The 27,849-nt window shown below is 31.7% G+C and overlaps 3 protein-coding genes across 4 annotated transcripts; all 3 read left to right on the top strand.

Moving 5' to 3' along the window:
* Nucleotides 1–7,392: 7,392 nt before the first annotated feature.
* LOC125860407 (plant UBX domain-containing protein 10-like) lies at nt 7,393–10,313 on the top strand. Its single transcript, XM_049540360.1, has 4 exons — nt 7,393–8,232; nt 9,231–9,404; nt 9,496–9,792; nt 9,989–10,313. Exons 1-4 carry the CDS (start codon nt 7,648–7,650, stop codon nt 10,214–10,216), a joined length of 1,284 nt encoding a protein of 427 aa, XP_049396317.1. The 5' UTR covers nt 7,393–7,647; the 3' UTR covers nt 10,217–10,313.
* An 8,680-nt stretch (nt 10,314–18,993) lies between these two features.
* LOC125859270 (uncharacterized) lies at nt 18,994–22,938 on the top strand. Of its 2 annotated transcripts, XM_049538970.1 has the most exons (6): nt 18,994–19,289; nt 19,974–20,126; nt 20,668–20,814; nt 21,373–21,525; nt 21,871–21,993; nt 22,571–22,938. In XM_049538970.1, exons 1-6 carry the CDS (start codon nt 19,155–19,157, stop codon nt 22,646–22,648), a joined length of 789 nt encoding a protein of 262 aa, XP_049394927.1. In that variant the 5' UTR covers nt 18,994–19,154; the 3' UTR covers nt 22,649–22,938. The 2 variants fall into 2 exon arrangements, with proteins under 2 accessions (XP_049394927.1, XP_049394928.1); XM_049538971.1 differs by lacking the exon at nt 21,373–21,525 and having other exon boundaries at nt 19,058–19,289.
* A 1,024-nt stretch (nt 22,939–23,962) lies between these two features.
* LOC125860649 (uncharacterized) lies at nt 23,963–26,649 on the top strand. Its single transcript, XM_049540648.1, has 2 exons — nt 23,963–24,206; nt 26,027–26,649. Exons 1-2 carry the CDS (start codon nt 23,989–23,991, stop codon nt 26,478–26,480), a joined length of 672 nt encoding a protein of 223 aa, XP_049396605.1. The 5' UTR covers nt 23,963–23,988; the 3' UTR covers nt 26,481–26,649.
* The last annotated feature ends 1,200 nt before the right edge of the window (nt 26,650–27,849 follow it).

Raw genomic sequence — 27,849 nt, 5'->3', positions numbered from 1 at the left:
ACTCATTAGCAGTGATGTTAGTTATTCCATTAGGCTTAATCAATCTTGACTAATTAGTGAACATTTGAATTATTTTCCTTTTTTAACGTGGGACTTAATTAAAGTTCAAAATTCATATATAGACTGAAAATTGATTTAAAGGTTGAAGAACAGTGGGACCACCTTATTTTAAAAATTAGCATGTTAGAGTGTACACTTTGTAATTACGTACGTATAATTATAAAACTTTGGTTTACCTAAATATTATAGACTTTTAGTACTTTTTTGGAATTTGTTTAATTTTGGGAATCATATAAAAGTTCCAATCATGTAGAAAAAACTCATTGCATTTAAAACGAATAAATTGGATATCAAAAAAGGGATTTATTTCATTTCATCATTATAGAAGTTGAAATATTGTAAATTATTTGTCAGTCTACTGTTGAACTTTTTTCCTTCACTTTATACATGTTGTTAATAAATAATTTCTGAAATATGAAAAGTTATTAATAGTAACAAACAAAATGTTTCATTCAACCAAGGAATAAATGAAATTGCTAAGTAATAGATAAATCTGACCAGATGGTTGGGACAGTGATAGTCCCATAAGGAAGTGAAAAAAGTAAACATGTTTTCTTTTGAGCCAAAAAAAGAAAAAAAGGCAAAAAAATAAAAATAAAGATAGGGCATCTGGACTTTATTTTATGGAAGACATTCACATAAAATAAATTCCTATAGAATTAGCAGTTACTAATTATTTATTTAGAAAATTAATTTAACACATCAAATACATTTGATATCGAAAGCCTTTGAATTGACTTAAAAATTGATCAGATATACTTTGAACTCATTTTTAGCTTTTGAGAGTGTTTGACAAAGTTAGAAATAACTTAAAATAAGTTTAAAATGACTTTAAAAAAATTAAAAATCAAAAGTAGGACTCCCCCGGATCCGGCTCCCCTCCATCACCCCTTCCCTCCATTTCGTCAAGTGCACACCTAGATTAGAGACATGTGTCATATTTAAAGTTTAAAGGTCAAGATTATATCATATGAACAAATATCATAACCAAAGTTAAGTCAACAAATTTTAGAAAACTACTCTCCAAATTTGGTAAGAATTACAATATATTTCATACAAAATTTGATATTTATTAATATCTTTAATTTCATCTTATATTTTTAATTTACAATTTAATATTTAAATATAAGAATATAATATGAAATTAATGATTATAACTCAAAAGTCACTCAACTATTGATATTTTACTTAGAAAATCACTCAACTATTGATATTTCACTTAAAAAGTCACCCAATCAATTTAAATATTTTTTTTCATTAAATTTTGTAGAAATCTAATTTTATTTTAAACTATTTTTATAAGAAATAAGAAGATGTCTATTTTATTTATCTTACTAATCCACTCCAATTATTTAATTATATATTTAAAAAAAAAAACGAACCGTAGCAATAGACAAAAAAAAAATCATTTTTCGTTATAGCAATTGTTTAGTAGAGTTAAATAAGCTGAAAAATGATCCAAAAAAGGAGAACATTGAAATTGATCAGAAGTAATTAAGATGTAATCAAAAGAACGCACAATAACAATCTTTTATCATTTAAAAATAATTGGTTTAAAACTAAAAAATTACAATTTAATATTTAAATACAAAAATATAATATGAAATTAATGATATTAATAAATATAAAATTTTGTATAGAATATATTGTAATCCTTATCAAATTTGGAGAGTAGTTTTTTAAATTTAGTTGACTTAACTATGGTTATGATATTTGTTAATATAATATAATCTTTACCTTTAAACTTTAAATATGACACATGTCTCTAATCTAGACATGCACTTGACGAAATGGAGGGAAGGGGTAATGGAGGAGAGCCGGATCCGACTCCCCCTACTTTTTATTTTATTTAAATTTGACTTTTTATTTTTTTTACTTAAAAAATACTATTTTCTAGCTAATCCAAACGGACTCTAATAGAGACTCCTTTTATTTAACTAAGTCGAACAAACTCTTGTTGATCAGTAAAAATAACTTACACTCCAACATCTTAAAAAAATTCTAAGGACTTCTAAAACATTGTATGCTTACTAATTATGTGACATTATTTGACTGACTGAATATGTAGTTTAAGAAGGAAAAAAAATAGTAACCTTTAAAAGTTATAATCTAAAGCAAGTCGTTGATAATTGTGTAACTATTAATCATGTTACTGAGACATCTTTTGAGGACAAACTACTAACTAGAAAGGAATAAATGTTTTAGTTGTTAGATCCTAGCCATCTGCCTAAAAGGTCAATTATTCTTTTAATCAAGTGCCTTATCATAATTCATAACCCTAATTAGGCTTCATGATGATCAAACATTATTACTCCCTCTGTCCCTAATTACTTGTCCACTTTTGAATTGGCACACGTATGAAGATAACAATTATTGATATAGTGAGTTTACCATTTTACCCCCTATTAATTATAAAGTGGATGAATTAAAAATTTAATATTTTCAGAAAGTTTTACCTTTTTCAAAGTAATTAATTGAGGGTATAATAGGAATTTTTTTTTTGTCATTTCTTGATTTGTCAAAATGGACAAGTAATTAGGGACAACTATAAAAGGAAAAGTGGACAAGTAATTAGGGACAGAGGGAGCATGTCTAAGTTTTGTTGGCATTAATCTTTTGGGGAAGAAGACAATATAATTTATTTACTTTATTTTTTAAGAAAAAAGATGAAAAAAGTGAGTTAAGGAAGATGATTGGCATTTGCAAGAGTGCACTAAAGAGGTGATGATGATGATAGTTTAAAGAGGCAATGAATATACTGTGGGGGTAATTGAGATAGCATGTGGTATGCCACTATTTGGTATAGGAGCACAAAGTTATGGAGGACATACTTTTCACACTTTAACATCTTTATGGGGTTTTGGGGCACTTCCTGCTTCCCACTTCACCCTTTTTTAAATCACTTCTTTTCACAATCAAATTAAAATAAAGAAAAGAGAGACCCATCCACACCCCTGCCAGCTTGGCTGCTAAGGCAAACCAATAGGTGTGTGGGGGAGTGAGAGATCAGGTAGTGTCAGTGACATAATTCAAGTTTAATTTTTAAGACATTTGGTATTAGATTATGTAGCGAATTTTTACTACATAAATTTATGTTGCGTACTGAAAGTATTGAATTCAGATAAATTTTGAGTAGTGATGATGTATTTGCCTCTAGATTGAGGAAGGAGGAACTTTTGACTTTTGTGTGTTAGAAGGGAGAATATAGGTTTTTGTTATGAAATGTCACCTCTCAAATTTCAAACTTGTAATTGCTGAGATTTTAAGCCATCTTTTTAGAGGACAATTATCATCATTTCACAACTTTTATAAAGTTGCATGCCCTGTATAAGATTCCCCACTCACATTGCCTTCATATTATTCTTTATTTCTTTAAGGCTTAATTATTTATTTAACAAGTTGTTCAAATTTCATGACTCATGAGCATTGGTCTATATCTTCTTAGAAATTGTGCATGCAGTAAGCTTTATTCACAAAATTATATATACAATGTGAGTTTGCTAATTGCAAGTAGTGAGGCATATCCTCAAAGGTTTTCAAAGTTAATTAGAGGTAGCTGGCTAAGCTACACTTAATTAAACATTTTCTTTTTCTCTCTTTTTTTTTAAAACTAGCTCTTTCTAGGAAAGGCCTACATGAATATAGGAACAAAGAGTTTTGATACACTGTTGAGCCAAGTTAACGTGTGCGGTGTGGTTATACAGGCACGGCAACAAAATAACTTTCGACGGCAATAAATAAATACAGTACTAAAGCCTTTATCGGCATTAGTTAAAGTGTCATTAGATTCAATGTCGCTAAAGGCTTTAGGGACATATACAAAGAGTGCTAATTACCAGTAAAAATATATATATAGCGGCAATTGAGCTATAGCCATTAATTAATTGCCGTTAAAAATCATTGTGGGAGGAGATAAATTTCTTTGTTATGCAAGTTTGGTCAAACTTAATAATTTTGATTCAAATATTATATTTGTCTTAAACAATTTATTTAGTACACATTTGGCCATGGGTTCAATTTTACTTTTAAAAAAAATATAAAATTAAAATCGAAAATGAAATTGTGTTTGGTTATACTTTTAGCAATAAATATTTAAAATAATATTTATATTTGAATATACTTAAATATTAGTATATTAAAGTAAAAAAAGTTTTTTTTTTTTTTTTTTTTTTTTTTTTTTGTGATAGAAGTGGCATTAGAAGTGAGGAAAGGACAAAGAGAGGGTAAAAGTAAAGTATGGTGAATTAATTAGTTATAGCTATGAATAAGTTATATTATATGTTGCCCCACCTCTTTATGCATGAGTGAGTGAGTTGTTTGCCAGAAAAATAATAAAGCGGCTGGCACTAACACCAGCAATATTCATTGGTATCTAGGAGAGGTTTGTTATCTTATTAGGATTGTTAAAGTTAAGTATAGCGCTTTTTGTTTGTATTTATTTTTGTAGAGAATTTTTAATTTTTAATAAAATGTTGCTAGGGTGGTCTGAATATAAATTCACCGATGTATGAAATGACTCGTTGAGGTATGAACCAGAAAATAAAATCTATTTTGATCTTGTAACGAATTTACCTATTTATAAATTAAAAATCAAAACCATCCAAATGCAAAATCAATCAAGGTTTTCCGTTGTTTAACATAATCGGGCCCTAGACTGAAATAATATCATTTTGGGCCTTTAATTTAATCTGTAAAAAAAGGACTCACTGAATCTTTGGGCTTTATATAACTCTCTAAAGCCCAAATGTTTAGATCCATTTTTAGATAACTGTTACATGTAAAATCTTACTCCCTCCGTCCACAATTGTTTGGCAGGTATATTAAAAATAGATGTCTAAGATTAATTGTCAATTTAAACAATCAAGAAATAATAAGTCACTTTTTTCCAATTCTGCCCTTAATGATTATGTAGTTCAATTGAAAAGTTTTGTGGACTTTTGGTATTCTTGATATAGTAGGGTTATACTAGTCAAATTACACCTTGTATTAAATTATCCTTGAGGGATGTGCATGACCTTATCCTGACAAACAATTGTGGACGGACGAAGTATATCAGAGGCAGAACTAAAACTATGCCAAAGTACTGTAAACTCATTTTTCGAATATGTACTTGTTTTATATATTTATTTAAGAAATAAAATTATATTTTTACTATCCGTCATAACTTTTGACATGATAAAAATGTATTTGATCGTCCTAATATATTCATAGAAGTGTTCAGCCGACAAAAAAAATTGTACCTTACAAATTATGAATATTAATTAAACGATAACTTAGATTAGTAATAACTAATTTTAAATAGAAAAAGGGTCAAAAATGCCCTTAAACTATGTGAAAAGAATAAAAATGTCTTTACCATCAATACTTTGACTCAAAAATATCCTTGCAGTCAATACTTTGATCCAGAAATGCCCTTATAGTTACAAAATGGGTCAAAAATGCCTTTTTGAATAATTTTTTTTTAATCACATCTTCTTCCTATTTATAATATTATTAAAGAACACTATTCTTGTTTTCTTTCTTCTAACAAATAAAAATGTAAGAATTTTTTTTCTCTTTTTAATCTCATTTTATCAATAAAATAGAATAACTTCATGTACCCTTTCTACAGATTATATAAGATAATAGTATATCCATCATTAATTTATATTATATAACGATAAAAAATAATGATAATAAAATAAGAAATATTTTCATTTTTTATTTTTTCTGAATCGAAGTAAGATAATCATTTGCTAATTTAAAAAAATATTATTAGAAAAAGAATGTGTTAAAGAGAAAATAATGATATATTTATTTGGAATATGAGCATTTTTTACCCATTAAATAACAATAAGAGCATTTTTGGATCAAACTACAAATGGAGGGCATTTTTGTTCCTTTCGCATAGTCTAAGAGCATTTTTGAACCAAGGTATCGATGGTAAGGACATTTTTTAGCCAAATTATAAACGAATGACATTTTTATTCCTTTAACATAGTTTAAAAGCATTTTTTACCCTTTTCCCTTTTAAATATACTACTTATATTTTATGTATATATAATAAATTATTCAAAAACTAATAAACGATTTAATAAAAGCTATTAAATTCAATCTCTACTAATAATGTAACCAACTGTTCCACGTGTGACGTTTTCTAAGTGACAAGATTAATATTTCATAAACTCATCCAAACAGAATAAGCTGGCAAAAAACAACATGAGTAGCTACGTGTCACCATCGAAGGAGGTGGTGCAATGGATGTAGTTGGACCTTTCTTAATTAAAAGTTTTGGATTCGAGTCTGGATAGAATTTTTTTTTTTTAATAAGAAGTGTCTCCATTTGAATGTAGCCCTACGTAGTGTGAATACTAAATAGTCAAACTTCAATATAGATACCGTAATTCATACTAACAAAAAAGAGTAGCTACGTGTCGGGCCTTTTGTCCATGTGTTTTCTTTTTCTTTTGTCCATTCAAGTCTTTTCTCACTTATTTCTAAACATTTCCTGCAAAGAACCTTCATACTTTATTCTACTTTAAAGATATTTGTATGAATAGTCCATAGACATCTTTAGCTAATTTATATCATTTGTCAAACTATACTTTGTCACATCATATTTTTTACTCCTTTTGAACACTTTGTTCCTCACGCCCAAACTTTACACCGCACTAATAATACTTGTACAAGTAAAATGTAATGGTAGGGGTAGTTTGGGAAGAGGGATTAGAGAAATAATACACGTATTAACTAACTTTAATACTATTTAATCTCTTGTTTGTTTGTATTTTTAATCTTATGTAAGCATTCTCTTCAATACTAGTATTGTTTATAGTACATAATAAACCATGTCATTAGTAATAATACGGAAATTATTCCTATTCTATTCAATATTGTTTTTTCTCTAATGTACCTTATTCATTTAATAAACAAACCAGATACTGAACTCAATATTGCTAATATATCATATTCAGTATTATTCTTATACGCTATACCCAACAACTTCTAAGTGCCTTACCTATTCTCACCATAAAGGATGGGAACATTTGTCAAATTTCTAGCACCCTTGGTAAATAACAACACTTTTTGGTAACCATCTTATATTTATTTAATATATAAGCTAAAGATCAAAGGAGTTTTAAAAAAGATGCTTTAGTCTGCTTTAATTACCCTTTTAGATATGGTTGTTGATCAAGAAAGAAGTAGTATAGTGAACTAACTTGGAATCTAATCTTGATATGGAGACAAACAAAATGCCATAGTACTATTTAATATCACCACTAGATTTATTCCAAGTACAAAGTACCCTTGTTGAAATCATGTAAAAGAAGACAAATATGAAAAATTTTGCTTAAGACAATATTCCCAGAATTTACTTTTCTTAAAGTCTGATAAAAGCAAGAATTCCCAAAAGTAATTTTGACTAACATCAAGAAATTATGTCCCTTCATTTGATACAATAAAAGTTATTTCTTGGATTCCCCTTAAACCATATACAACTTCATTTCACACTTACAAGACTCACTCTTTGCAAATTGAGTTTAAAGATTCAATCTTTTCTCTTATATTCTTAAGGACACAAAAACACAACAATATTCTTGATTAGTAATGTCTTTTTCAAGTGGAAGATCAACAGGGCAATCTTATAATGGAATTGTTAGAAGGATGGTTAGTCTTCCTCGTAGTATAATGGGAGGATTTTCAAGAGTAATGGATCAAGGAATGGACTTAATGAGAATTGGAGGAAGAAGAAATCATCAAGAACAATTACCTCATCCAAATTTTCCTTACCAACACCCTTATGAATTCCCTTTTCAAGATTCATTTGATTTTCCTTCAATGGTCCAAGAAGAATGGGCATTTTTGAACAATTTTGAGCAAGAATATGGAACTGAGCATCCATTTTTCTATGCTTGTAAGTTTTTGGATGCACTAAAGATAGCAAAGGATGAGCACAAGTTCTTGTTTGTGTACTTTCACTCTCCACAACACCCTTTTACTCCTCCTTTCTGCAGTGAGACTTTGTGTTGTGATCTTGTGGTGCAGTTTCTTGATGCAAATTATGTTTGTTGGGGTGCACTTGCTGACAGAGGGGAGGGGTTGCAGATGGCTACAAGTCTAAGGGCTTCAAGCTTCCCTTTTTGTGCCCTTGTGGCTCCTGCTCCTGGAGATAGCATAGCTGTGCTGCAACAGGTGAACTAGAGTTGGTTGTTTTCAATTTCAGTTCATTTTTTGTTGTATTGTCCACCTATTTGTATAAATATTGTGTATAACTCCAAGACGGTAATAGGTTCAAATGTAGAAACAATGCGGTACAAGATATGTGTAATAGACCCCACTATGGTCCAACCATTTCCCCAAACCTCATGCATAGCGGAAGCTTAATGTATCCAACAACCATAAAAATGAAACAGAAGGAAAAAAAATTCCCCTGCTTCAGGATTGATGAAATGACTTAGATATCTGTAATAAGACTCAACTAGAATTCAGGGAAAGCGCACCAAGGGTGTGGACTGGGCACCACGAGGTCTTAGGTTCAATTTTCAGAAGAGACAATAAACTAGGCGATTTCTTCCTATCTGTTCTAACCTTGATGGACAAAGTTACCTTCAGAATATCGACTCCTGTGGTCAGCTTCTGATTCCGCTTTTCTAAAAAGAAGTGACCAAGGCTACGCCCGGCAGGTCAAACATCTTGCTTTTCACCCTGAAAGATTCCTGAGCTCTTTTTGTATTGAAAGTGTTTTCAAATAGCAATCCATCGCGTCGGTAATAAGACTTAGAGTAAACGAACGATTCGCCCCCTGCGAATCCGTAAATCTGAGGAGCATGCCGCCCTTCTTTGGGTTCCCTATCGATGCGTCTAGTCCCTGTTGCTGGTGGGAGGTGTTAGGTATCCTGGGGAACTAGTTGAGGTGCTTATGAGTTGGCCACGAACATCAAGGTTATCAAAAAACATATCAGGGAAAGCACTAACAAATTGCAGAAAGCAAAAGTTTGGCAAGTAGTAATATGTCTTCACTATCATGAGTTGCAGTTCGATTTTGAATAAGCTATCAACCTGATATATAATCCATTAGCATTGAGGAAAAGTACTTCTATTCAATTTAGTCAACAATTTTTATGAAGTGGGTGATGTACTCTAGAATATGGTACTTACACTCTTTTTTTTTTCTCACTTGCTTTGAATAGTTGGAAGGTCCAGTTTCTCCAGCTGAATTAGTGGAGATATTACAAAGAACAATGGAAGAACAAGGATTGGCTTTTGGCAGTGGAAGGGTCAGAGAGCAGGAAAAGTTAAGGGCGGATCGTCGACTAAGGGAAGAACAAGATGTAGCTTACATTGCATCTCTTCAGATTGATGAGGTCCATTTCTGTTTATTGTATTACTAGCTCTATATTTCTTCTTATCAAGAGAAAACTGGATATCAAACCAACTTCCTCGACTTTTTTCCAGGAGAAAGAGAAACTCAAGAACATAATGCCCTCACTGCGGAATTCAAAACCAGAACATGTTCCAAAGAAATCAAATCAAGAGAAACCTAAACAAAATCCAACACAGATCCAATCCAGTAAGCAAAAAGAAGCTACTTCTACCATAGCAACTACGCAAAATCCATCACTATCCCAATCTAGCAAGAAAAAAGATTCTATCTTTGCCAAAACAATTATGCAAAATACAACACAATCACATTCAAGCAAGAAGAAAGAGCCTACCAATGCAACAGCAGGGGAAAATGCTCAAATGACTCAGGTATGGTAGTAAATTACACAATCAGGTCGTTTAAGAGGTAATTGTAAGTATCTCTATTTATAAATAAGCGTGATTGGTAACTTAGAATAAATGGCAAGTAACATGTCAGTGTATATAACTTAAAATCCGTGACATACTGATAATTGGTATATATGTACCTTGCGCGGATACTCACTTTCTTGATGAGCTCGTGCAGATTGCAATTCGGTTTCCAAATGGTGAGAGGAGGGAGCAGAGCTTCTCATCAACAGACAAGATTCAAGCAATTTTTAGGTACGTCGATTCACTAGGATTGCCTGGAGTTGGAAATTACAGACTGATATCAAACTTTCCAAGAAAAGTGTATGGTGTGGATCAAATGGGAGTAACACTCAAAGATGCAGGCCTTCATCCTAAAGCAAGCCTCTTCTTAGAGCTTCTTTGAAGTCATAATTAATCGTCATAGCATCAAAATATTTGGTATCATACTCTGTACCAAAGCGTATATGACATTTATACGCACAAATTATACATTACTATTTGTATGTTTTTACTGTCTTTGGATTATATAGTTCTCATATCGTTAACAAGAACAAGATTTAAGCAGTCACAGGACATCAGGTTCATTTCAACTCAGTATGTTCGAACGTAACTTTATGTGCAAAAAATTAGTAATAAAATTGCAGCAGATAGTATGTCTGAGCCCTAAGATTTATGTTAGGAGAAGTTCAATGCTAAGAATTATAATGATTTATATGATACTCTATAGTCTATACATATTTGTTTTGACAGTATTTCATTATTTTTCTTACGTAAATCATTAATTTTAATGATAAAATCATTACTCATGTATTTCAGCGCTAAGCATAGAGAAACTCATGTATAGAGAAAAGTTGATGATTTAATGATACACTCATACATTTGATGTTGATTTGAATGATTTGTTGTTCGTCTTGTATTCCCAAGATACTTAGAACAAAACTTTGAAGAACTTGATAAGACACAATATCCTTTAAAAACATTTTCACAACTAGAAAATTAAAACTAGTAGAGAAACTAGAATCAGAAACAAATTAGATAAAATATACGATATTTTTTTTTCCTTAAAGAAGAATTGTTGTCAATCTGTGTTTAAAGAATCTTACTGATTCCAACAAACTTTACAGAAACACGAAGTTACCAAAGTTTAATGAACCAGTGAAGAACAAAAGAATATAAATTAATTCACAAATCTAAAATCTGTAACACATACCAGAATCTGGAAAAGCAGAAAGAAGATCAAGCCCACTGAATGCACAGTGTCCCCTTAAGGAAATTATTCCCCTCTAGTATCCGAGGTTTGATTTGGAATATGTCCTCCCAGGATAGAATGATCTCAATCACCAGTGTATTGATACCCAAAACGCTGGTGTCAGCGAGCCACTCAACGGCAGTAAAGTACACTTAGAATACTAGATTTAGTAGTAGAAGAAGAAGTTTAGAAAATTCGTTCATAAAATGAGAGGAAATCCCTCAATTTATAGAAAACAAAAGGTAGTGTGAAAAGGTTCTTAATGTGCCTTACCGGAAAGGTCATAAACCTTTGGAAAAGTCACAATCTTTCGGAAAGGTCACCACCTTTCATAAAAGTCATAACTTTTCATAAAAGTCACAACTTTTCATAAAAGTCACAACTTTTCATAAAAGTCACAACTTTTCATAAAAGTCACAACTTTTATGAAAAGTTGCTCATAAAAGTCGCAACTTCAACTCTTCATAAAAGTCGCAACTCTTCATTTTCCATTCACACCTTTAAAAAACCCAACATGATTTACTATCACCAAAGGATGCAGTGCAGTCAGGGGTGTCGAATGGGGGTTGAAATTGAAAATATTAAAATAGTTTGAAATAGAAAACGAATTAGGTCATGATTCCACTCTCACCAAAGGATGTGGTGCAGTTAGGGGTGTCAAATGGGTGAGGGTTGAAATTGAATAGAAAACATGTTGAGACATGATCTTTACTTTGGGCTCAAATGGGTTTAAAATCGGGTTGGGTTATGACCCATCCAATTTGATCAGCTTAATCTCAGTAATTTTAACATATTATATTTTTATAACCACAATGTGAATTTCAAAAAAAGTGACAAATGGATATATAAATCCTAGAAAATGCTAAAAGATAGTGATCCATACTATCAATATAGGAACATACATTACATCAATGCAAATAAACAATCTTAAAACAGGTTGAAATTAGAGATTAAATTGGGATCAATTGAAAATTCTTTTAAAATGAATTAAGGCTTGAGTGGATTAAGATTGAACACAATTCAAATTATCTTGAATTCAAACCATAAAATTTTGGACGAGTTACCTACATTTGAACTCATTTTGACACCCTAAAGAATGATTTACTTAAGAAGCTACTGGAAGGTTTGCAACATCTTTATCAATGTCTTAAGAAAATCATATTCCATAAGGCTTAGAAGGCATCCTTAAATTAAAAAAATTCACAAAATTTCTACAACAATTAGTGGAATTCACTTCACGACTTAAAATTAATATTAAAAAAATATAACACCATTAAAAAAAATATTAACCATGATATTAAGTATTATCAAATTTTAAGATAATTGAATAAACTTTTTTTTTATTAAGAGTCAATTGCAAAGCGACTAAAGATAGTTTACAAAAAGAAACTAAAATTTTGATTTTTAAATAAATATTTGAATGACGATACTCCTTGTTATCCAATTTTGATTTTCAAAATAAAAAATACAAAATAAAAAATAAATTCCCTACCTGACTTTTGATTATAGACTTTTGCTTACACGCTCTTTACGTAATTAAGTAAATTTATCATTGTACCCTTATTTAGTGTTATCTTGAAACTAAATTTTCAGTAAATGATTGAAATTTTTTTTTTAAAAAAAAAACGAAGCAATCTTTTCATATTTTCTTATATTTAATGAAGACTAAATTACAAATGGAGTATAGTATAATTGAAATTGAAATGGATGACTATTTCAAAAAATTTAGCTTGAAAAAATTATTTATATACACACATTTATTTACTGTAGTTTCTATTATTCTCTACCATTTCAAAATATTACTAAAATCTCTTATTTTACTCCCAAAACCTCAATCGCCCGGATATATAACTTCACATTCCCAAAACCCACTTTTATCTCTTCCTTATTTCACTCCATCAATCTCTTCTTATTTTCACTACCACAATTTTATTAGTTAATTCTTTCGTTACAATTTAAAAATCAAAATTGTTTTCTCTTCCATCAAAACAAATTCAACACTAAAATAGGTACATTTTTCATCTTCTCCAACGTACCGTTCATACTATTTTTTTTTTCATCATCAAATTCCTGATAAATATGGATAATGCACTTTCTTTTAGTATTGGAATTATACAATTAGACTCATCTAACATTGATCGTGTTTATAATTTCGATGTTGTTGGTGGTTGGGTTGAAAATAGATCTAAAAAAGTACATGGTCCATTAGTAATGGCGAAGGTTAACATTGAGAAGGAGAAGTGTGTTCTTTCGTAGTTAGATAAAACCCCAAAAAAGAGGGGTCGAAAAGTTGCACATATCTCTTCAATAATTTTATATGTTGTATTAATACAGGGTGGATACATAGAAAATTCAAATTCATGTTTCTCCACCTCGTACAACTTTACTCTCATATCATTCCTAATAATCAATAGAGATTATTTACCTTCTGTAATATACTGGATCTCGATTTTTTTTCGTTAGCTGCAATGACTAAAATTAGATTCACGAATGAAATATCACCATACAATCACTCATGTATCGTTCATATCTAACCTCACTTTCTCATATTTTTTATTTCCCTCAACAAAATTGAAATATTCATCATGTATCTTATCAAAAAAGTTTGATAAAAGTTTTGAATCTAATTTGAAAGGTGTTTCGATCAGATAAGAAGAACGATGAATATGGATTTTGAATTTTGAATTTTGTTTGTTCTGTTAGGATTTACATTTCACTAATTGCCAGTAAAAAGAAACAAAATAGCGTATTTATGGGATTGTAACTAGATTTTCCAAAAAAAAAATCCTTTTTAAGTGCAACAGTTGGATACATAATGTATGAAAATTAATAAATCTTGATAATATGTCTTCAAATGTATAAAATTTATGAAATTATTGCAATTACAAAAAGAATAGGGATAAAATATAATTTCATCATTGCACTATGGAATTCTTAAATTTTTTACTTTTTTTATTCATTAGCAAATCAATAAACTGCCACGATCTGATCCCATGATTTGTTTTCTATAGAAAGTTGAATGATAAAGATAACTAAAAATCAAAAGTTAATGGGTATTTTTAAAAAAATCTTTTTCACCTTCTTTTCAACATGTAAAACTTAAACTCTCTGTTTTTATTAAACTTACATATATTTTAGTCCGATCTGACTCACATAATCATATAACCCACTTCTCTTCATCTTTTAACTTTGTGTCTGTTACCAATGGAGATCTCTTGCTCTTCAATGTCAAACAAGTATAGTAAGTCAAAACTTGATTTAGAATACATAGGTTTAAGTTGGTTTAGTCTCAATATCTTATGTAAGACACATAATTTTGAAAGTGTTTTCGCAACTTTAGATTAGTAGATATTCTACTAAGTCTACTATTTTTGACTTGCATGTAAAATTCTTTTTTTAAGAGTGCGTTATAAAATGAGTGACTTTATCGTATAAATCAAACTTATTCCAAATTAAGTTACACATTTTATGAGTACGTGACATTGTGTTGATTTATTCTAAGATGTATTTTCAAGCCTTCATTGCACCCCAAGTAAATTTAATGCAATATCTTAGAATGTATTTGTAGAAAATCTTCTCAAGGTAATTTAGCGTCAATCATACATTCAGTGGTTAGAAACACATTGAATTAAAAGATATTATATATCGTACCAAAAAATCTAGGGTACTCCAATTAAATCCTTATTTATCTCTATACGATGATTTGTCTTCTATCATAGCAAAATCAATATGAGCTCTTTTTGTGGTGAATAACATATAAGTTCTTTATTAGTCATTTGATCTTTAAAACTATGATTTTGTTAAAATAGGAATCGAACTATCTTTCAAAAATATTCTTAATTCTCCATGCTAATAGAAGAAATCCTTAAGCGTCATCATTCTCTAGATCGATCAACCTCTCCAGCCTCATTCCCAACCTAGTTCTCATTCCCAAACTCAGCCTTATTATCTCGATTGGTACGATTGATGCTTATGACCACTTGAGCCAAATAATATATATGAATTTTGATTATGTCGTTCATAAAATCTAGAAATAGATGAAAAATTTTGTAGAATTTAAATTAAATAATGTCTAAATTTATGTTGGTGAGACAAAAAAGTATTGGAGAGCATTACTTGATACGTGTTCCTTGATTTGGTCCCGATATCTTATGTAAGATACATAATTTTGAAAGTGTCTTCACAACTTTAAATTGGTGATAAACTAAGTCTACTATTTTTTACTTGCATATAAAATTCTTTTTTCAAGAGTGCATTTCTAAAATGGGTGGCTTTATCGTACAAATCAAACTTATTCTAAATTAAATTACACATTTTGCGAGTACATGATATTTTGTCGATTTATTTTAAGAAGAATTTTCGAGCTTCCATTGCACCCTAATTCAATTTGAAGCAATATCTTAGAATATTTTTGTAGGGAAACTTCTAAAGGTAGCTTCTGCGTCAATCCTATATTCAGTGGTTAGAGACACATCTATCATTATGGAATCAAAAGTTTCTCTATAGCGTATCATTGAATCTAGAGTACGCTTATTAAATCTTTGTTTATCTTTGTACAATAGTTTGTCTTCAATCATAGAAAAATCAATACGAGCTCTTTTTGTGGTGAATGTCATATTGAATCTTCTATTAGTCGTTTTGATTTCTAAAATTTTGGTTTTGTTATAATAAAAATCAAAGTACCTTTTGGAAATATTTTTAATCCCGAGCTTAGATACGCATTGACGTATATACATTTTTCATTTTTTCTGCAAGTATAAAGTAAGAGGTGTGTCATTCAATGCTTATATTTTGAAATTGTTTCCTCGTATTTTTAAGGAGGATTATTGATTGTACTCGCTCGTTGAAATTAATATGTTTCGAATGTTCATCTAGAGGTAACTCAAGTGGAATAGAAGACCTTCATTTGAGCGTCATTGCTTCCCCAAATAGTACACTTTCCGTTGGGATCTTTCGTTGAAATTTTTTCGAATTTTGTTAAGTAATGGATAAGATTATACTCCAAGTGGATGAAATCTTCTTCTATAGCATCCGCTTTTCAAATTGATAATGCATCCCACAAATCATGTGGTCAAAGGTGGATCTCATGGACTTAGATTTGTGATTAAAGAAATTTGAGAAACTTGATTAAGATTCGAAAAGAGAGATATTTCATAGACATGTCCATATAAATATATTTTTTTTGTAACAAAAAGATACAAGAATGAATTAAAAATACCAAATTTGTTATTTTTGTTCTATCTTTTTTTATTATTATTTTAGCATTGACATTCATTTAGAAAAACTTCTACATTGTTTGATTAAATTTTACAATTCATATAATGGTATCAGAGTCATTCATTATTTTCAAGCTGAATTATTGCGAAGGGTAAATTAGATCATTTGCTTTATCAAAAAATTGATTTAATTTTTAAAATTATCGAAATTGATCAAATAATTATTTTTCCTACTTCCAATTTTGTCATTAATGATTTTTTTTTGTCTTCAACCTTCTTTCCTTTCTCCTTCTTTTTTTTTTTTTAAATGTCGACGTATCAAAAATATGAATCATTTTGAAAGAATTATATTTCAAAAGACTCGAAACTACGAGAGAATATCTGTAGACATAGAAATTTTATTAGATTAAATTCATACGAAATTTGGATTAAATTCATGTTTATTTGGGTTGAATGATTAATTTGGGCTTTACAAATAAATAAGTCCATTTTTATTTTCCCTTTTTATTAACTTCAAGTCCAAAGTCCATTTCACCTTGAAACCCAAACTCGTGCCACATGTCACAATGACTGGGCATCCAAGACCAACAAGGTGACACCACGTGTCCAAATGATGTGGTAGTCTCAGTCAAATGCAAGAACCAATCACAATCTACCAAGTGTCAAAATGACATCCTTTGGCCAGTCATATGCAAACCTTGTGCACCCCCTACAACTATAAATAGGGATGTACATGACATTCTAAGGAGATAAAGAAAATTCTTCAACAAGCATTCTGCAAGGATTGGAGAAAGCGACAACACCAACTACATAGCTCTTCGAAGAAGCGGTCAACGGAGTTCTTCCCGGAGATCGACTTGAACGACGAATATCTTCCCGACGTTCCCGGATATCACACACATCTCAAGGAGGTCTACATCATCCAACAATTCGAGAAGTACGCTACTGAAGGCCCTTGAATCTTGGAGAAGTTTAGGAGAGAAGAATCAAGAGAACAACAACATTGTACTCACAACGATTCATCAATAAAAATCGCATTTTCTTTTTATTTATTTTTCTTGAAGTTAATTTTCAGTGCTTATGAAAATTTGTTGCGAACAATATCATATTTAATTTTTTTAGACCATTTAAAGGTGATTTTGAAGAATAAGCTAGTGTATGTGGTGTTTTTCTTAGTTATTTCTTATTATAATGATTTTTTTTTTATTTTTTATTAATCTAAAAATAGTAAGTTTATATATTTTTTATTTTTTAAAAAGAGATAAAAAAAAATGCAAAATTATTTTAACGGATAAAAAAAAAGATAATGTAACCGAAAAAAGAGAGAAAAAAAAAGATAAAACCAAACAAAAAAAGTCAACAAGAGAAAGGGAAACAAAAAGTGAATATCCTTAATTGTTTGGAAGAATTTTTATTTTTTTTGACTAATGTGCATTAATTAGTATTATTATATGGTACATTAATTAGTATTATTATATGGTGCATTAATTAGTATTATTATATGGTGCATTAATTACTTCTAAAATAAATAAAATGACAAAAGAAGAAAAAAAATAAAAAACACAAAACGGCGAAAAAAAAACCAAAGGAAACAAGAAGTTATTAATTTCAAAAAAAAAAAGAAAAAAAAATGTTCGAATTATTCACATGAATAAAATGCTTCAAAACAAAAGGAGACATTCAAGTAAATAGGTTGGATTAAACGAGTATTGATCGCACTTTCATCGATGCACCACAACCCATGTTGGTATGAGCAATTTGTTTTTACAAGACAAATGAAGGAATTTTGTGGCTCCAGTTATACTCTAGCATTAGATATTTAAGAGATATCTTCTTCATTTACCAATTATGTTTCAGCTATAGGTTTTTTGCTTAGTTTTTTTTTGTCTTGATGATATTATGAATATGTATTCTTATATTATTGTTCTGAAGCACCCTATAAAATCTGGAGAATGTTTTTTTTTTAGTTGTCGATAATTCTTTTATGAAGGAAGCTTGTCATATAAATTTCAGATATTTTTGGCACCTCATATTAACACATTTTTCAGCTCCTATCATTAAATTTGTGGACAATAAACACTATTTACGAAAAAGTTAAGAGGTGCAAAGTTTGATTCTCGCTCACAACTTCTCGTTCTCCTTCCTATCATTCAAACAAGAAGATTAGTACCATAAACTAGGTCTTATGATTATTTGTTTGGTCTCACCATAAATAATCTTATAAAAAATAAAATTGCAAGTCTAGTTCAATATTTTCTTAATATAGAAAGATGATATTTTTTAGTAAAAAAAAATTAATAATAGAGATTGATAGAGGTGGTATAACTTAGGTTCTGTTTGGACATGATTTGAAATCAGATTAAAATTTAAAGTTTGTTTGACCATGTATTTTGATTTTTTTCTCATAGACATAAAAATCTCACAAATTACTCCCTCCATTCAACAATAGTTGTCTACTATATTATTTTGGAATATCTATCAATACTTTTCCACTTTATGAAATCAAAGGATAATTTTACACTTAATTCCTAATTTAGTCTTATCATTAATTATAGTCATTTTTCTATTATACTTTTTAAGACATTGCAGTTATATATCCAAAAAGTGAGATGATAAATCACCCTTGTACTTGTAATTTTTTTAAAATATGCAAAGTCAATAATAATCGAATATTATTTGACAGAAAAAATATAATCTTACTAAATGAACAAAACTTTCATAAATAATTGAGTAAATACAAAAATCACATGTGAAAGATGGGTGAGCCAGAATAGGTGGCACCTTACCCGCCATCATACATATAACTTTGTCTCTTTCTATGTTCTTTCTTCTCTGTAGAAGAAGAAGAAGGGGGAATTTAAAGAGAAGTTGAGGAAATGTCATTCCAGTTGGTTCTTAGACCTCCATTACTAGGTCATCATCTTGTGAAAGCTACACCGCTTGTTGCCACTGGATATAGCACCTTACGTATTCGGAATTGCCTCAATATGGACCCTCAGAAATCGCAAAAGGTGTAACTAGTCTCCCAACCACTAACTTTGATACTTCAATTCAGGAATTTGTGTTTAAAATTAGACAAACCCAGTAAATCAAATATTATGTTTTGGAGTAGAATTCCTAACTCAAACCTATTAGGTTTTTGCAGTTGTTGAATAGAAAGGAGTGATGTTTGGACTGCATAGATTTTAGCTTGCCATCTCTGTTAGTTCTTCAATTAACTATCTACTGAAAATTGTTAGGTATGCTTGAGTGCCTGCAGGACATATCTTTGCCTTTATTGTTTCATCAGCTTCTAACTGAAGTGATTGATTTTCAGTTTTCTATTATCTTCGAAATCATTTGATATTATAGTGTGCTCTTGAACTATTTTATTTTTCATGAAATTTGTGGAAAATTGATATGAAGTAATTTCAATCCATAAGGTCATTCTGACTGTGTAACCAAACTTTGCGACTCCATGAAACATTATGGATTCCCCACAACTCAGTTCAAGGAGATTAGGGAAACTCTGATCATGATCTACTGAATTTGACTGGAATATGGGATAAAACCCCCCTTTTTAAAATAAAAAATTCTTAGTTGAATACTAGACTATCTGCTTGCTAAATTCCATCTCATGAGACTGACCATATATGCATTTCTCACACAAACAATGCTGTGATAAAATCTGATGGTCCCACATTTATACTTTGCAGTTAGTGCTGGATGTAAAGGAGAGACTTGAAAGGGAATATACAGATCTCCCTGTTGGAAGAAATGGAAGAGATGACGAGGAGATGATTCTATGGTTCTTGAAGGATCGCAAATTCTCAGTTGATGATGCTGTTTCCAAGCTGCATAAAGCCATTGTAATTATATTGTTTATGTTACTAGAATCATCACGCTAATTTGACTGCCATGCTCTGACTTGTTTATTGGAAGGAATAGCATATAGCTTCTCTCATGTGGATTAGCAAAGCATCATATCTGCACCCATAAGGCCTTCACTATCTTTTTCTTTTTACTGTTCTCTGATTTACTTTTCCTCCTATCATATGGTTTCTGAAGGTGGAGAGAATGGACTTATTCTTTCTCTGCCTTTCGATTTGTCTTTTTCATACTGTGTCAAAAGAATTTAATCCAGTTCTCATGAAGTGGCTATATAAAACATGGGGCACTGTATTGCTAAGAGCCTTAACATTCCATTACCTCATGGTTATGAGAAGAATGGGAATATTGTTCCTCTTTCCGGCCAGTTGACTTGTTTCGCTGTGTCAATCCTTCATTTCAATTATCATGAAATTACTTAAAAGCTGCATCCGAGTTGAATATTTGCAATGCTATAATAGTTACTGTAAGCTTCAAGGGTAAGAAGGGACACTTATGATGATGTATCTCCCAAACTTTCAGAGATGGCGTCATGATTTTGGAGTATCAGACTTGTCAGAAGAATCAGTTAAAAGTAGCGCTGAAACTGGAAAAGCATATGTGCATGACAATTTTGATGTCAACGGAAGACCAGTCTTGATAGTGGACGCATCAAAGCATTTTCCTCAGGTAACAATGTGACCCAGCTTATCTTAAAACTAGTCTAGTAACACCAGAAGGCTGTACCATTTGCTTTTCATTCAGAGAACCAAACTTTGAACCCACCTCTAATTTGACTAATCAGAATTTCTTAAGTCATATGTGCCTGATTCCATTTTTTAAGTAAAAGCTTGAAGATTTTGTTTTATTTTTTAAGCTAAAATGAGTGAAATTGAAGTGTTACTGATGTAAATAATGGAACATGCATTTGTACTTTCTCCTAGTTATTTCATGCATGAGTGGATTTTGCTATCATGAAACTTCCGAATTTTGACCCTTAGCTAGATCTAATTCTTTATATTTATTGAAGTACTATTTTTCAGAATGCTTCCAATTGTATTAATTGGAAATATAAATCAAACCTTCTAATATAGTTTCTTAAGGAAATAAAAGTGTTCCTCAAAACTTGTAATTTTGGGTGGAAAAGCAATAGAATGTTGGGAACTGGAGATTTCTTATGAAGCAAAGTTTTAGCGTGTAGATCCTGTTTATCTGTTCTAACCTGTACACTAAAATTTGCTACCACAGAAGCAGGATCCTGATGAAGATGAGAAGTTATGCGTCTTTCTAATTGAGAAGGCATTGAGCAAACTTCCCACTGGTAAACAAGATATACTTGGTATATTTGATCTGAGAGGGTTTGGAACACAGAATGCAGATCTTAAGTTCCTTACTTTTTTGGTACTGTCCTTTGTAATTGCTCTTTACATTTTTTGAATGGTTTATCTCTCCTTGTCTTAGTTTAGGATGATTTAAGTCGTAAAGTTTTCTATCTTCTATTCTTTTTTCTTTTGTGACTAAACTATGCTGCTACAATACTTGTTGTATCACCTTTGTCAAGATAAACTAAACTTTCATGATGCTGATACATCATGAGAAATTATGCTTGAAACTTTAGGGTGAGAAGCTTAATGGTGTTCCTCATGGTATTTACTTGTATTTTAGCATATAGCATTTAGAAGTTTTCATCAGAACTTGAACAGTTTAAAATTGCATGCTGAGTTCCTTTTATTCATTCTGACACAGTTTGATGTATTCTACTACTATTATCCGAGACGATTGGGTCAGGTTCTTTTTGTTGATGCTCCTTTTGTGTTCAAACCACTGTGGCAGCTTGTCAAACCCATGCTCAAGCAATATGCTTCATTGGTAAGAATTTTGATGCTGTATTAGTTAAGGAGTTAACTGTTTGCCGACTTCTCACATGTATTTTTTCTGTTCGAGTTATAATAGTACATTCAAATGCTAGACTTATATTCTCAGTTTATAGCAAACATAGTTTATTGTAATTTTATTTGAAGAATTAGACAAGGTTTTGAAGTTATTTCCCCTTTGAATCAGTTTTTCATGGTTGCTACTAATGCCTGAGTTTAGACAGACACACTGAGATAGTATATTTACTGCCTGTAACCTTGCTTTTTATGTCTGCTTTTACCCATTATACAGTGAGCCTCTAAGCTAAAGCAAGCATGAAATATCGATATCATTTGGCACCTTTGATGCAATAGTCTTCAGTTTCTCATAACTTTCATTCCATTAGTTATTTATGTCATTCAAACCTTTTATGCTTTGCCATTAATATATTGGACAACATAAGAAGTGGTTGTCTCAAATTCTGATTACATAATATTCATTTTATCTTGAAAGAACAAAAATAGTTACTCCGTATATTGTTTCAGCTGCTTTGATATGTTATCGTCTTACGCTTGCATTTGCAATTTCAAAGGTGAGATTTTGTTCGGCGAAGGAGGTCAGGGAGGAGTATTTTACAGAAGACACACTCCCAGCTAGCTTTAGAAAATGAAGACAGGAGCAATTGTAACTTGTTACACCAATGCTTTGATATATGGGAAAAACAGAAAGACTGGTACTTGATACATAGAAGCTTTGTCCAAGATAACAATGGCAAGCCCAATGTTGGAAAAGGACTAATGAAAAATGTATTCTAGTCGATTCAAATTTAAATGAACGGGAAACAATCTTTCCTACAGCCCTGTGTTAGAAGTTAGGATCATTTACAACATCAATGATGTATCAAAAAAAAGCTCATACAATGTATACTTGGCTTGATTCATATACAATAAAGATCACCTTAAAAGTTACTGTTATGATGCTCACAAGGCTCTTTTCAATACTAAAGCTTGTACAGGGCAAGATGTGTAGTAGCCCCAGAATTCTGCTATGAACCAAGTTTGCTATTGAAGTTGAGAAGGGTAGAGGCGAGAGTCCATTATCCACCAAGTTTGGAAGCTGTAAACACCGAGTTTCTCGGTGATCATAAGGGGAAAAGATTAGTGCAATGACATTTTAAGGCAAGGTACTTTGTGTCATTTGCAACTAAGCAAAACTATTTTCACTCTGTTAGAGCAATTTTTTTGTTTTTACTCCATATGCTTTGGCTTGACATCAATTTCTCTACTTCTTCACAGAAACTTCAGAATCTGATATCACTTCCTCAAGGTTTGAGAAATGAGAATATAGGCAATACAACTCATTTTCTGATGAGAAGGGAATATTCATCTTACCTCTCAAGGGCATCTAGAGATGATGCTCCTTTATGAAACAAAATGGTGTACAGTATAATATGAAAAGTTATCTTCCAAAACTTCACTTCTCTTGTTTTTTATATTTAATACATAAAAGAACAATACAAAAAAGGTAGTGAAACAATCTTTTCAATGTTGTAATTTTAAAACTAAAATATGTATAATGTATCAAAACGTGCTTTGAATCTTATGATTTTAGATAATTTACGTCATGTCACTATTGAGATAGTTAGCAAAATATAGAAAGAACCATTATATTTTAAAACAAATTAAAAAAGAAAAAGTGAAACAACTAAAATTGAAATCAATGGAGCACAAATTATTAAACTGTATATTGTTTAATGTTTTTTTATTAATAATTGCACGAAGACACTCAAATTGTACAAAGACGATCATTTAAAGGAGCAAAGTGCATCAAGGTACTGTTTGATGAAAATTGCAGTAATGACGAAATGTAAAGCTTTAGGGGCTAAATCATAAATACACAAGTTGTGGAACCTAGTGATTTAGCAAATAAATTTTAATTAGGGGGCGTTAGTGAAGTTTCCTCAAACAAGTCATAAAATATTATCAGTTCGTCACTGTTGTGAGTGAGGAAATGGCAAAGTCAAGCTTGAAGAATGCTTTAATGGTAATCCTTTTGGTGATAACAATTGCGTGTTCAACAAAATTGTGCAAAGCAATCGAATCGCCACAGTACAAAATAGTGCACTCAGAATCAGATTTTGAAATCAGACATTACAGGGAATCGGTATGGATGGCAGCACCCGTCAACGAAATCTCCTTCGAAAAAGCCACCAGAAATGGTTTTCACAGGTACCCTTTTCCTCATTTTTTCCGTTTGTTTACTGTTTTTGGATTGGAGTTACCCATAGTTTTTCGAAATTGGAGTTGATGTTTTTTTTGTAGCTTCTAACTTATTGGTGATCCCCAATTTGATCTCTAATCTTATAAGCGTTTTCCTAAGTTATCACCCCCATTTTTCTTATGGACTTGCACTTTCGTTATAAATAAGCTGCTTACAAGTTTGGAAGTGTCCATCGGAGGAAAAACAATTTCTGTGGGATTTGCATCTATCAAAATGGAAATATATAATCAAGAACACATTTTTCTGTCAATATCAAGCTTCCTTCTAGTGGTCAATTAGTCAATCGAGAACCATCAAGTCTCATGTTCAAATCAAGTGAGACTACCTTCATCGGGCTTCATATTTTTGGTATAGAAAGTCTCAAATTTTGGATCTTTCTGTTGTGCATATTGGAGGCTAAAATACTAGGTGATTTCTTCCCATATGTTCAAACCTTGATTGATAGAGTTACCAGATCTGTGTAGGTGGGTATCCTGTTAAGAAGTCCCACATCGGTAAAGGAATGAGAATTTGGTCTCCTTATATGGACTTGGACAAACCTCCCCTCATGAGCTAGCTTTTGAGGTTAAGTTAGGCCCAAGTGTCATATCTTTACATATTCATGGAATTAGTTGAAGTGTGCACAAGCTAGTCTGGACACGGGCTCAAATGGAGGTAGCATGTATTCGTGGAATTAGTTGAGGTGGGTCCAAGCTGGTCTGGACACAACTGGCTCAAACACCGGTTATCAAACCAAAAATCATGCTTAGGTCTAATATGCTAAAGAGTCTTAGTATAATTTAATATGCTAGAGAGTCTTAGTGTAAGAGGTACTGGACAAATTTATTCATGGATTAAGCACCTTTATAGAGTACTAAAGTCTTTTAAAGTTTATTTGAATCTTAGATTCTTTTCTAACTCACTGTCAACTGTGTTCTATGCTCTTTCTTCTGTTTCTCGAACGATCAGGTTGCTACATCTATTTCTACCTTATATATAACAATAATGGATGGTAGTTTTCACAATTGGAGATTTAGCCAGGGTCTGTTAAGTCATATAGTTATGTATGAGGTTGGGACTTTAATCATGGTCTTTCGTGACGACACATCTATTTCTACCTTATATATAACAATAATGGATGGTAGTTTTCGCAATTGGAGATTTAGCCAGGGTCTGTTAAGTCATATAGTTATGTATGAGGTTGGGATTTTAATCATGGTCTTTCGTGGCGACAGACGACTTTAGATGGTTGGTCATTATTAATTGTCAGATGTGTCATTCTGAAGTCTGAACCAGTTGCTTAATGTTATATGCTACTGAGATTCTTGGCTTACCAGTTACATAGGCTTCTATTAAATGCTAGCAGAGGTAGGTTTGTGGCTCTGCTAGTGGTGTGTGTGAAGATTCGGAGATGTTCTTTTAGTAAATTTAACTCAGTTTTGGTTGCAAGTATGAACAAATACAGTTGAACAGACCAATGCACAAGAAATTTTCCATGTCTCTGTCTTATATATAAATCTATCAGCTACTCAATCTCAATGGGGTTGGATCAGCCATATAAATCCTTTGTATTGATTCAGGTTGTTTGTGTGTAGATGAAAACGTAGGCACAAACATAGTATTCAGAGAATCTATCATAATTTCACTATTTTTATGTTGTCTTACGACCAACTGCTGCTATCCCACTTTATCTGAATTTGCTACTGGCTCTGGTATAAACAGAGTTTATGTGTAGATGAACTGAAAGCTCACATTTGAATTTCTTCTATGTTTGCTCATTGTCGTACAGATTGTTTCAGTTCATCCAAGGTGCAAATTTAAACTTTTCTCGTATCTATATGACAAAGCCAGTTTTGACTAGCATTGTCCCAGGAGCTGGTCCTCTTCACTCATCGGCATACTTTGTTAAATTCTACTTGCCTGATAAGTTCCAAGCTGATCCACCTCTTCCCCTTCCGGAGCTGAACCTTCAACCTGATCCATGGACCAGCCATTGCATTGCTGTTAGGAAGTTTTCCGGATTTGCAAGAGATAGCAACATTGTTAAAGAAGCTGAGAAACTGGCTCTGAGCTTGAGTAGATCTCCATGGGAAAACACCACTGCTTCTACGAGTGAATATGCTTACTCTATAGCGCAGTATAATTCTCCCTTCCGGATCATTGGGCGTGTCAATGAAGTGTGGGTGGATGTCACTGGATCTCGAGCAAATGGTTGCGAATCCAATCCAATTGCTGCATACTGATTATGAGTGTGAGCTTGAAGCTTCTTGGATCGTTGTTGTACATCTCCGGAGAGGCATGAATGGTTGCTTCTTATGTACACATATTACCATGCTCATGTTCTGTAAATTTGGGATTTTATGGAAGTGTGATTAATTCAGTAATTCCCTTGATAAAGAACTTTTGACATTACCATGCGTGGTATGCTTGTACACCATTTAACTTTACGTTGTTAATCAGAACACAACTCCAAATATTTGACAAAATTATGGTAAGTTTATACATGGGTTTTTAATATGAAAAAGGGCAAAATATTAGAAATATATATAATTTTACTAAACAAAGTTATTATTTGACAAAAAATAAAACATAACCGTTCACTAATAATAAGTTAGATGGTTTGTAGTAATGATGGTGGTGATAATTAGAGTTGTCAAAAAGGGTTGGTCCAGTCCCACCTGACCCAAGCCTCCCAGGCCAAGGAGTTTGATGGGCTAGGGCGGGGCGGGCTGGTCCTTCATTTGGAAGGGCTTGAAAATGCTCAACCCAACCTAACCCTAGAAGGGTCGAGGGCTGGGTTGGGCTAGCCCTTTTTTTTCAAACTTAAAATTCTATAACCTCAAAAAAATGAGAAGATTTTCAAATCAAATATCGCAAATAATAGTGTTGTTTTAATAACACTAGCAAAAAATCTAGTGTGATTAGCATGTATCTAGGATACTAGATATGCGATATACATCTATCTCGTGTGATGCATCCCAGATACGCAAACGAGAGAAGGGAGTGGCGAGTGAGATGGGAGGGAGGCAAGGGGTGCTACTGGATTTCTCTATGTATCCTAGATACATGTGTATCCACTTGAATAGACCTAGTATTGAGTCTATGTATCTCGAGATACATGTATCTGGACGTATCAAAATATGATAATATTCGTAATATTACAACATAGCATGCATTTTAAATAATTAGCTCATATAGTAGTGACATTGTTGTAAGTTACTCTTAAATAAATAGTTTTGGCCCATGAGCCGACCCCGGTCCATCCCCAATCAATCCTCAAGGGCCAAGGGCATATAAGCCCTAGTTTTAAAAGAGCTTGAAAAATCCTATCCCAACCCTACCCTAGCAGCGGGTTGGGTTGGGTCGGCCCCATGGGCTAAGCCCATTTTGACGGCTTTAGTGATAGTTGATGTCGGCTGATAATTGTGTTGGTTGATATTATAGTGATAGACACGGTTATAGCTATTGATAGTGATTGAGATAGTGAAGTTGGTTGATGTTAGTAGTCGGCAGTATTATGGTAGTGGCTTGATGATGATGTTGGTGGTAGTTGACGGTTATGCTAGTTGTGATGGTGGAGATGAGTGATAGTAAATATTGTCTGCAATGATG

This window comes from Solanum stenotomum, chromosome 3, assembly GCF_019186545.1.
Source record: "Solanum stenotomum isolate F172 chromosome 3, ASM1918654v1, whole genome shotgun sequence".
In the NCBI taxonomy this organism is placed as follows: Eukaryota; Viridiplantae; Streptophyta; class Magnoliopsida; order Solanales; family Solanaceae; genus Solanum; species Solanum stenotomum.
Note: the sequence above shows the minus strand (reverse complement) of the source record. Positions and strands in the feature narration are given on the sequence as shown.

Bases quoted from the DNA above. Each gene is read 5' to 3' on its own strand.
- LOC125860407 (XM_049540360.1), top strand. From the start codon at position 7,648: ATGTCTTTTTCAAGTGGAAGATCAACAGGGCAATCTTATAATGGAATT. The intron at 8,233-9,230 runs GTGAACTAGAGT...TGCTTTGAATAG, and splicing joins GCATAGCTGTGCTGCAACAG to TTGGAAGGTCCAGTTTCTCC. The intron at 9,405-9,495 runs GTCCATTTCTGT...ACTTTTTTCCAG, and splicing joins CATCTCTTCAGATTGATGAG to GAGAAAGAGAAACTCAAGAA.
- LOC125860649 (XM_049540648.1), top strand. From the start codon at position 23,989: ATGGCAAAGTCAAGCTTGAAGAATGCTTTAATGGTAATCCTTTTGGTG. The intron at 24,207-26,026 runs GTACCCTTTTCC...ATTGTCGTACAG, and splicing joins ACCAGAAATGGTTTTCACAG to ATTGTTTCAGTTCATCCAAG.
- LOC125859270 (XM_049538970.1), top strand. From the start codon at position 19,155: ATGTCATTCCAGTTGGTTCTTAGACCTCCATTACTAGGTCATCATCTT. The intron at 21,526-21,870 runs GTACTGTCCTTT...ATTCTGACACAG, and splicing joins TTAAGTTCCTTACTTTTTTG to TTTGATGTATTCTACTACTA. The intron at 21,994-22,570 runs GTAAGAATTTTG...GCAATTTCAAAG, and splicing joins TCAAGCAATATGCTTCATTG to GTGAGATTTTGTTCGGCGAA.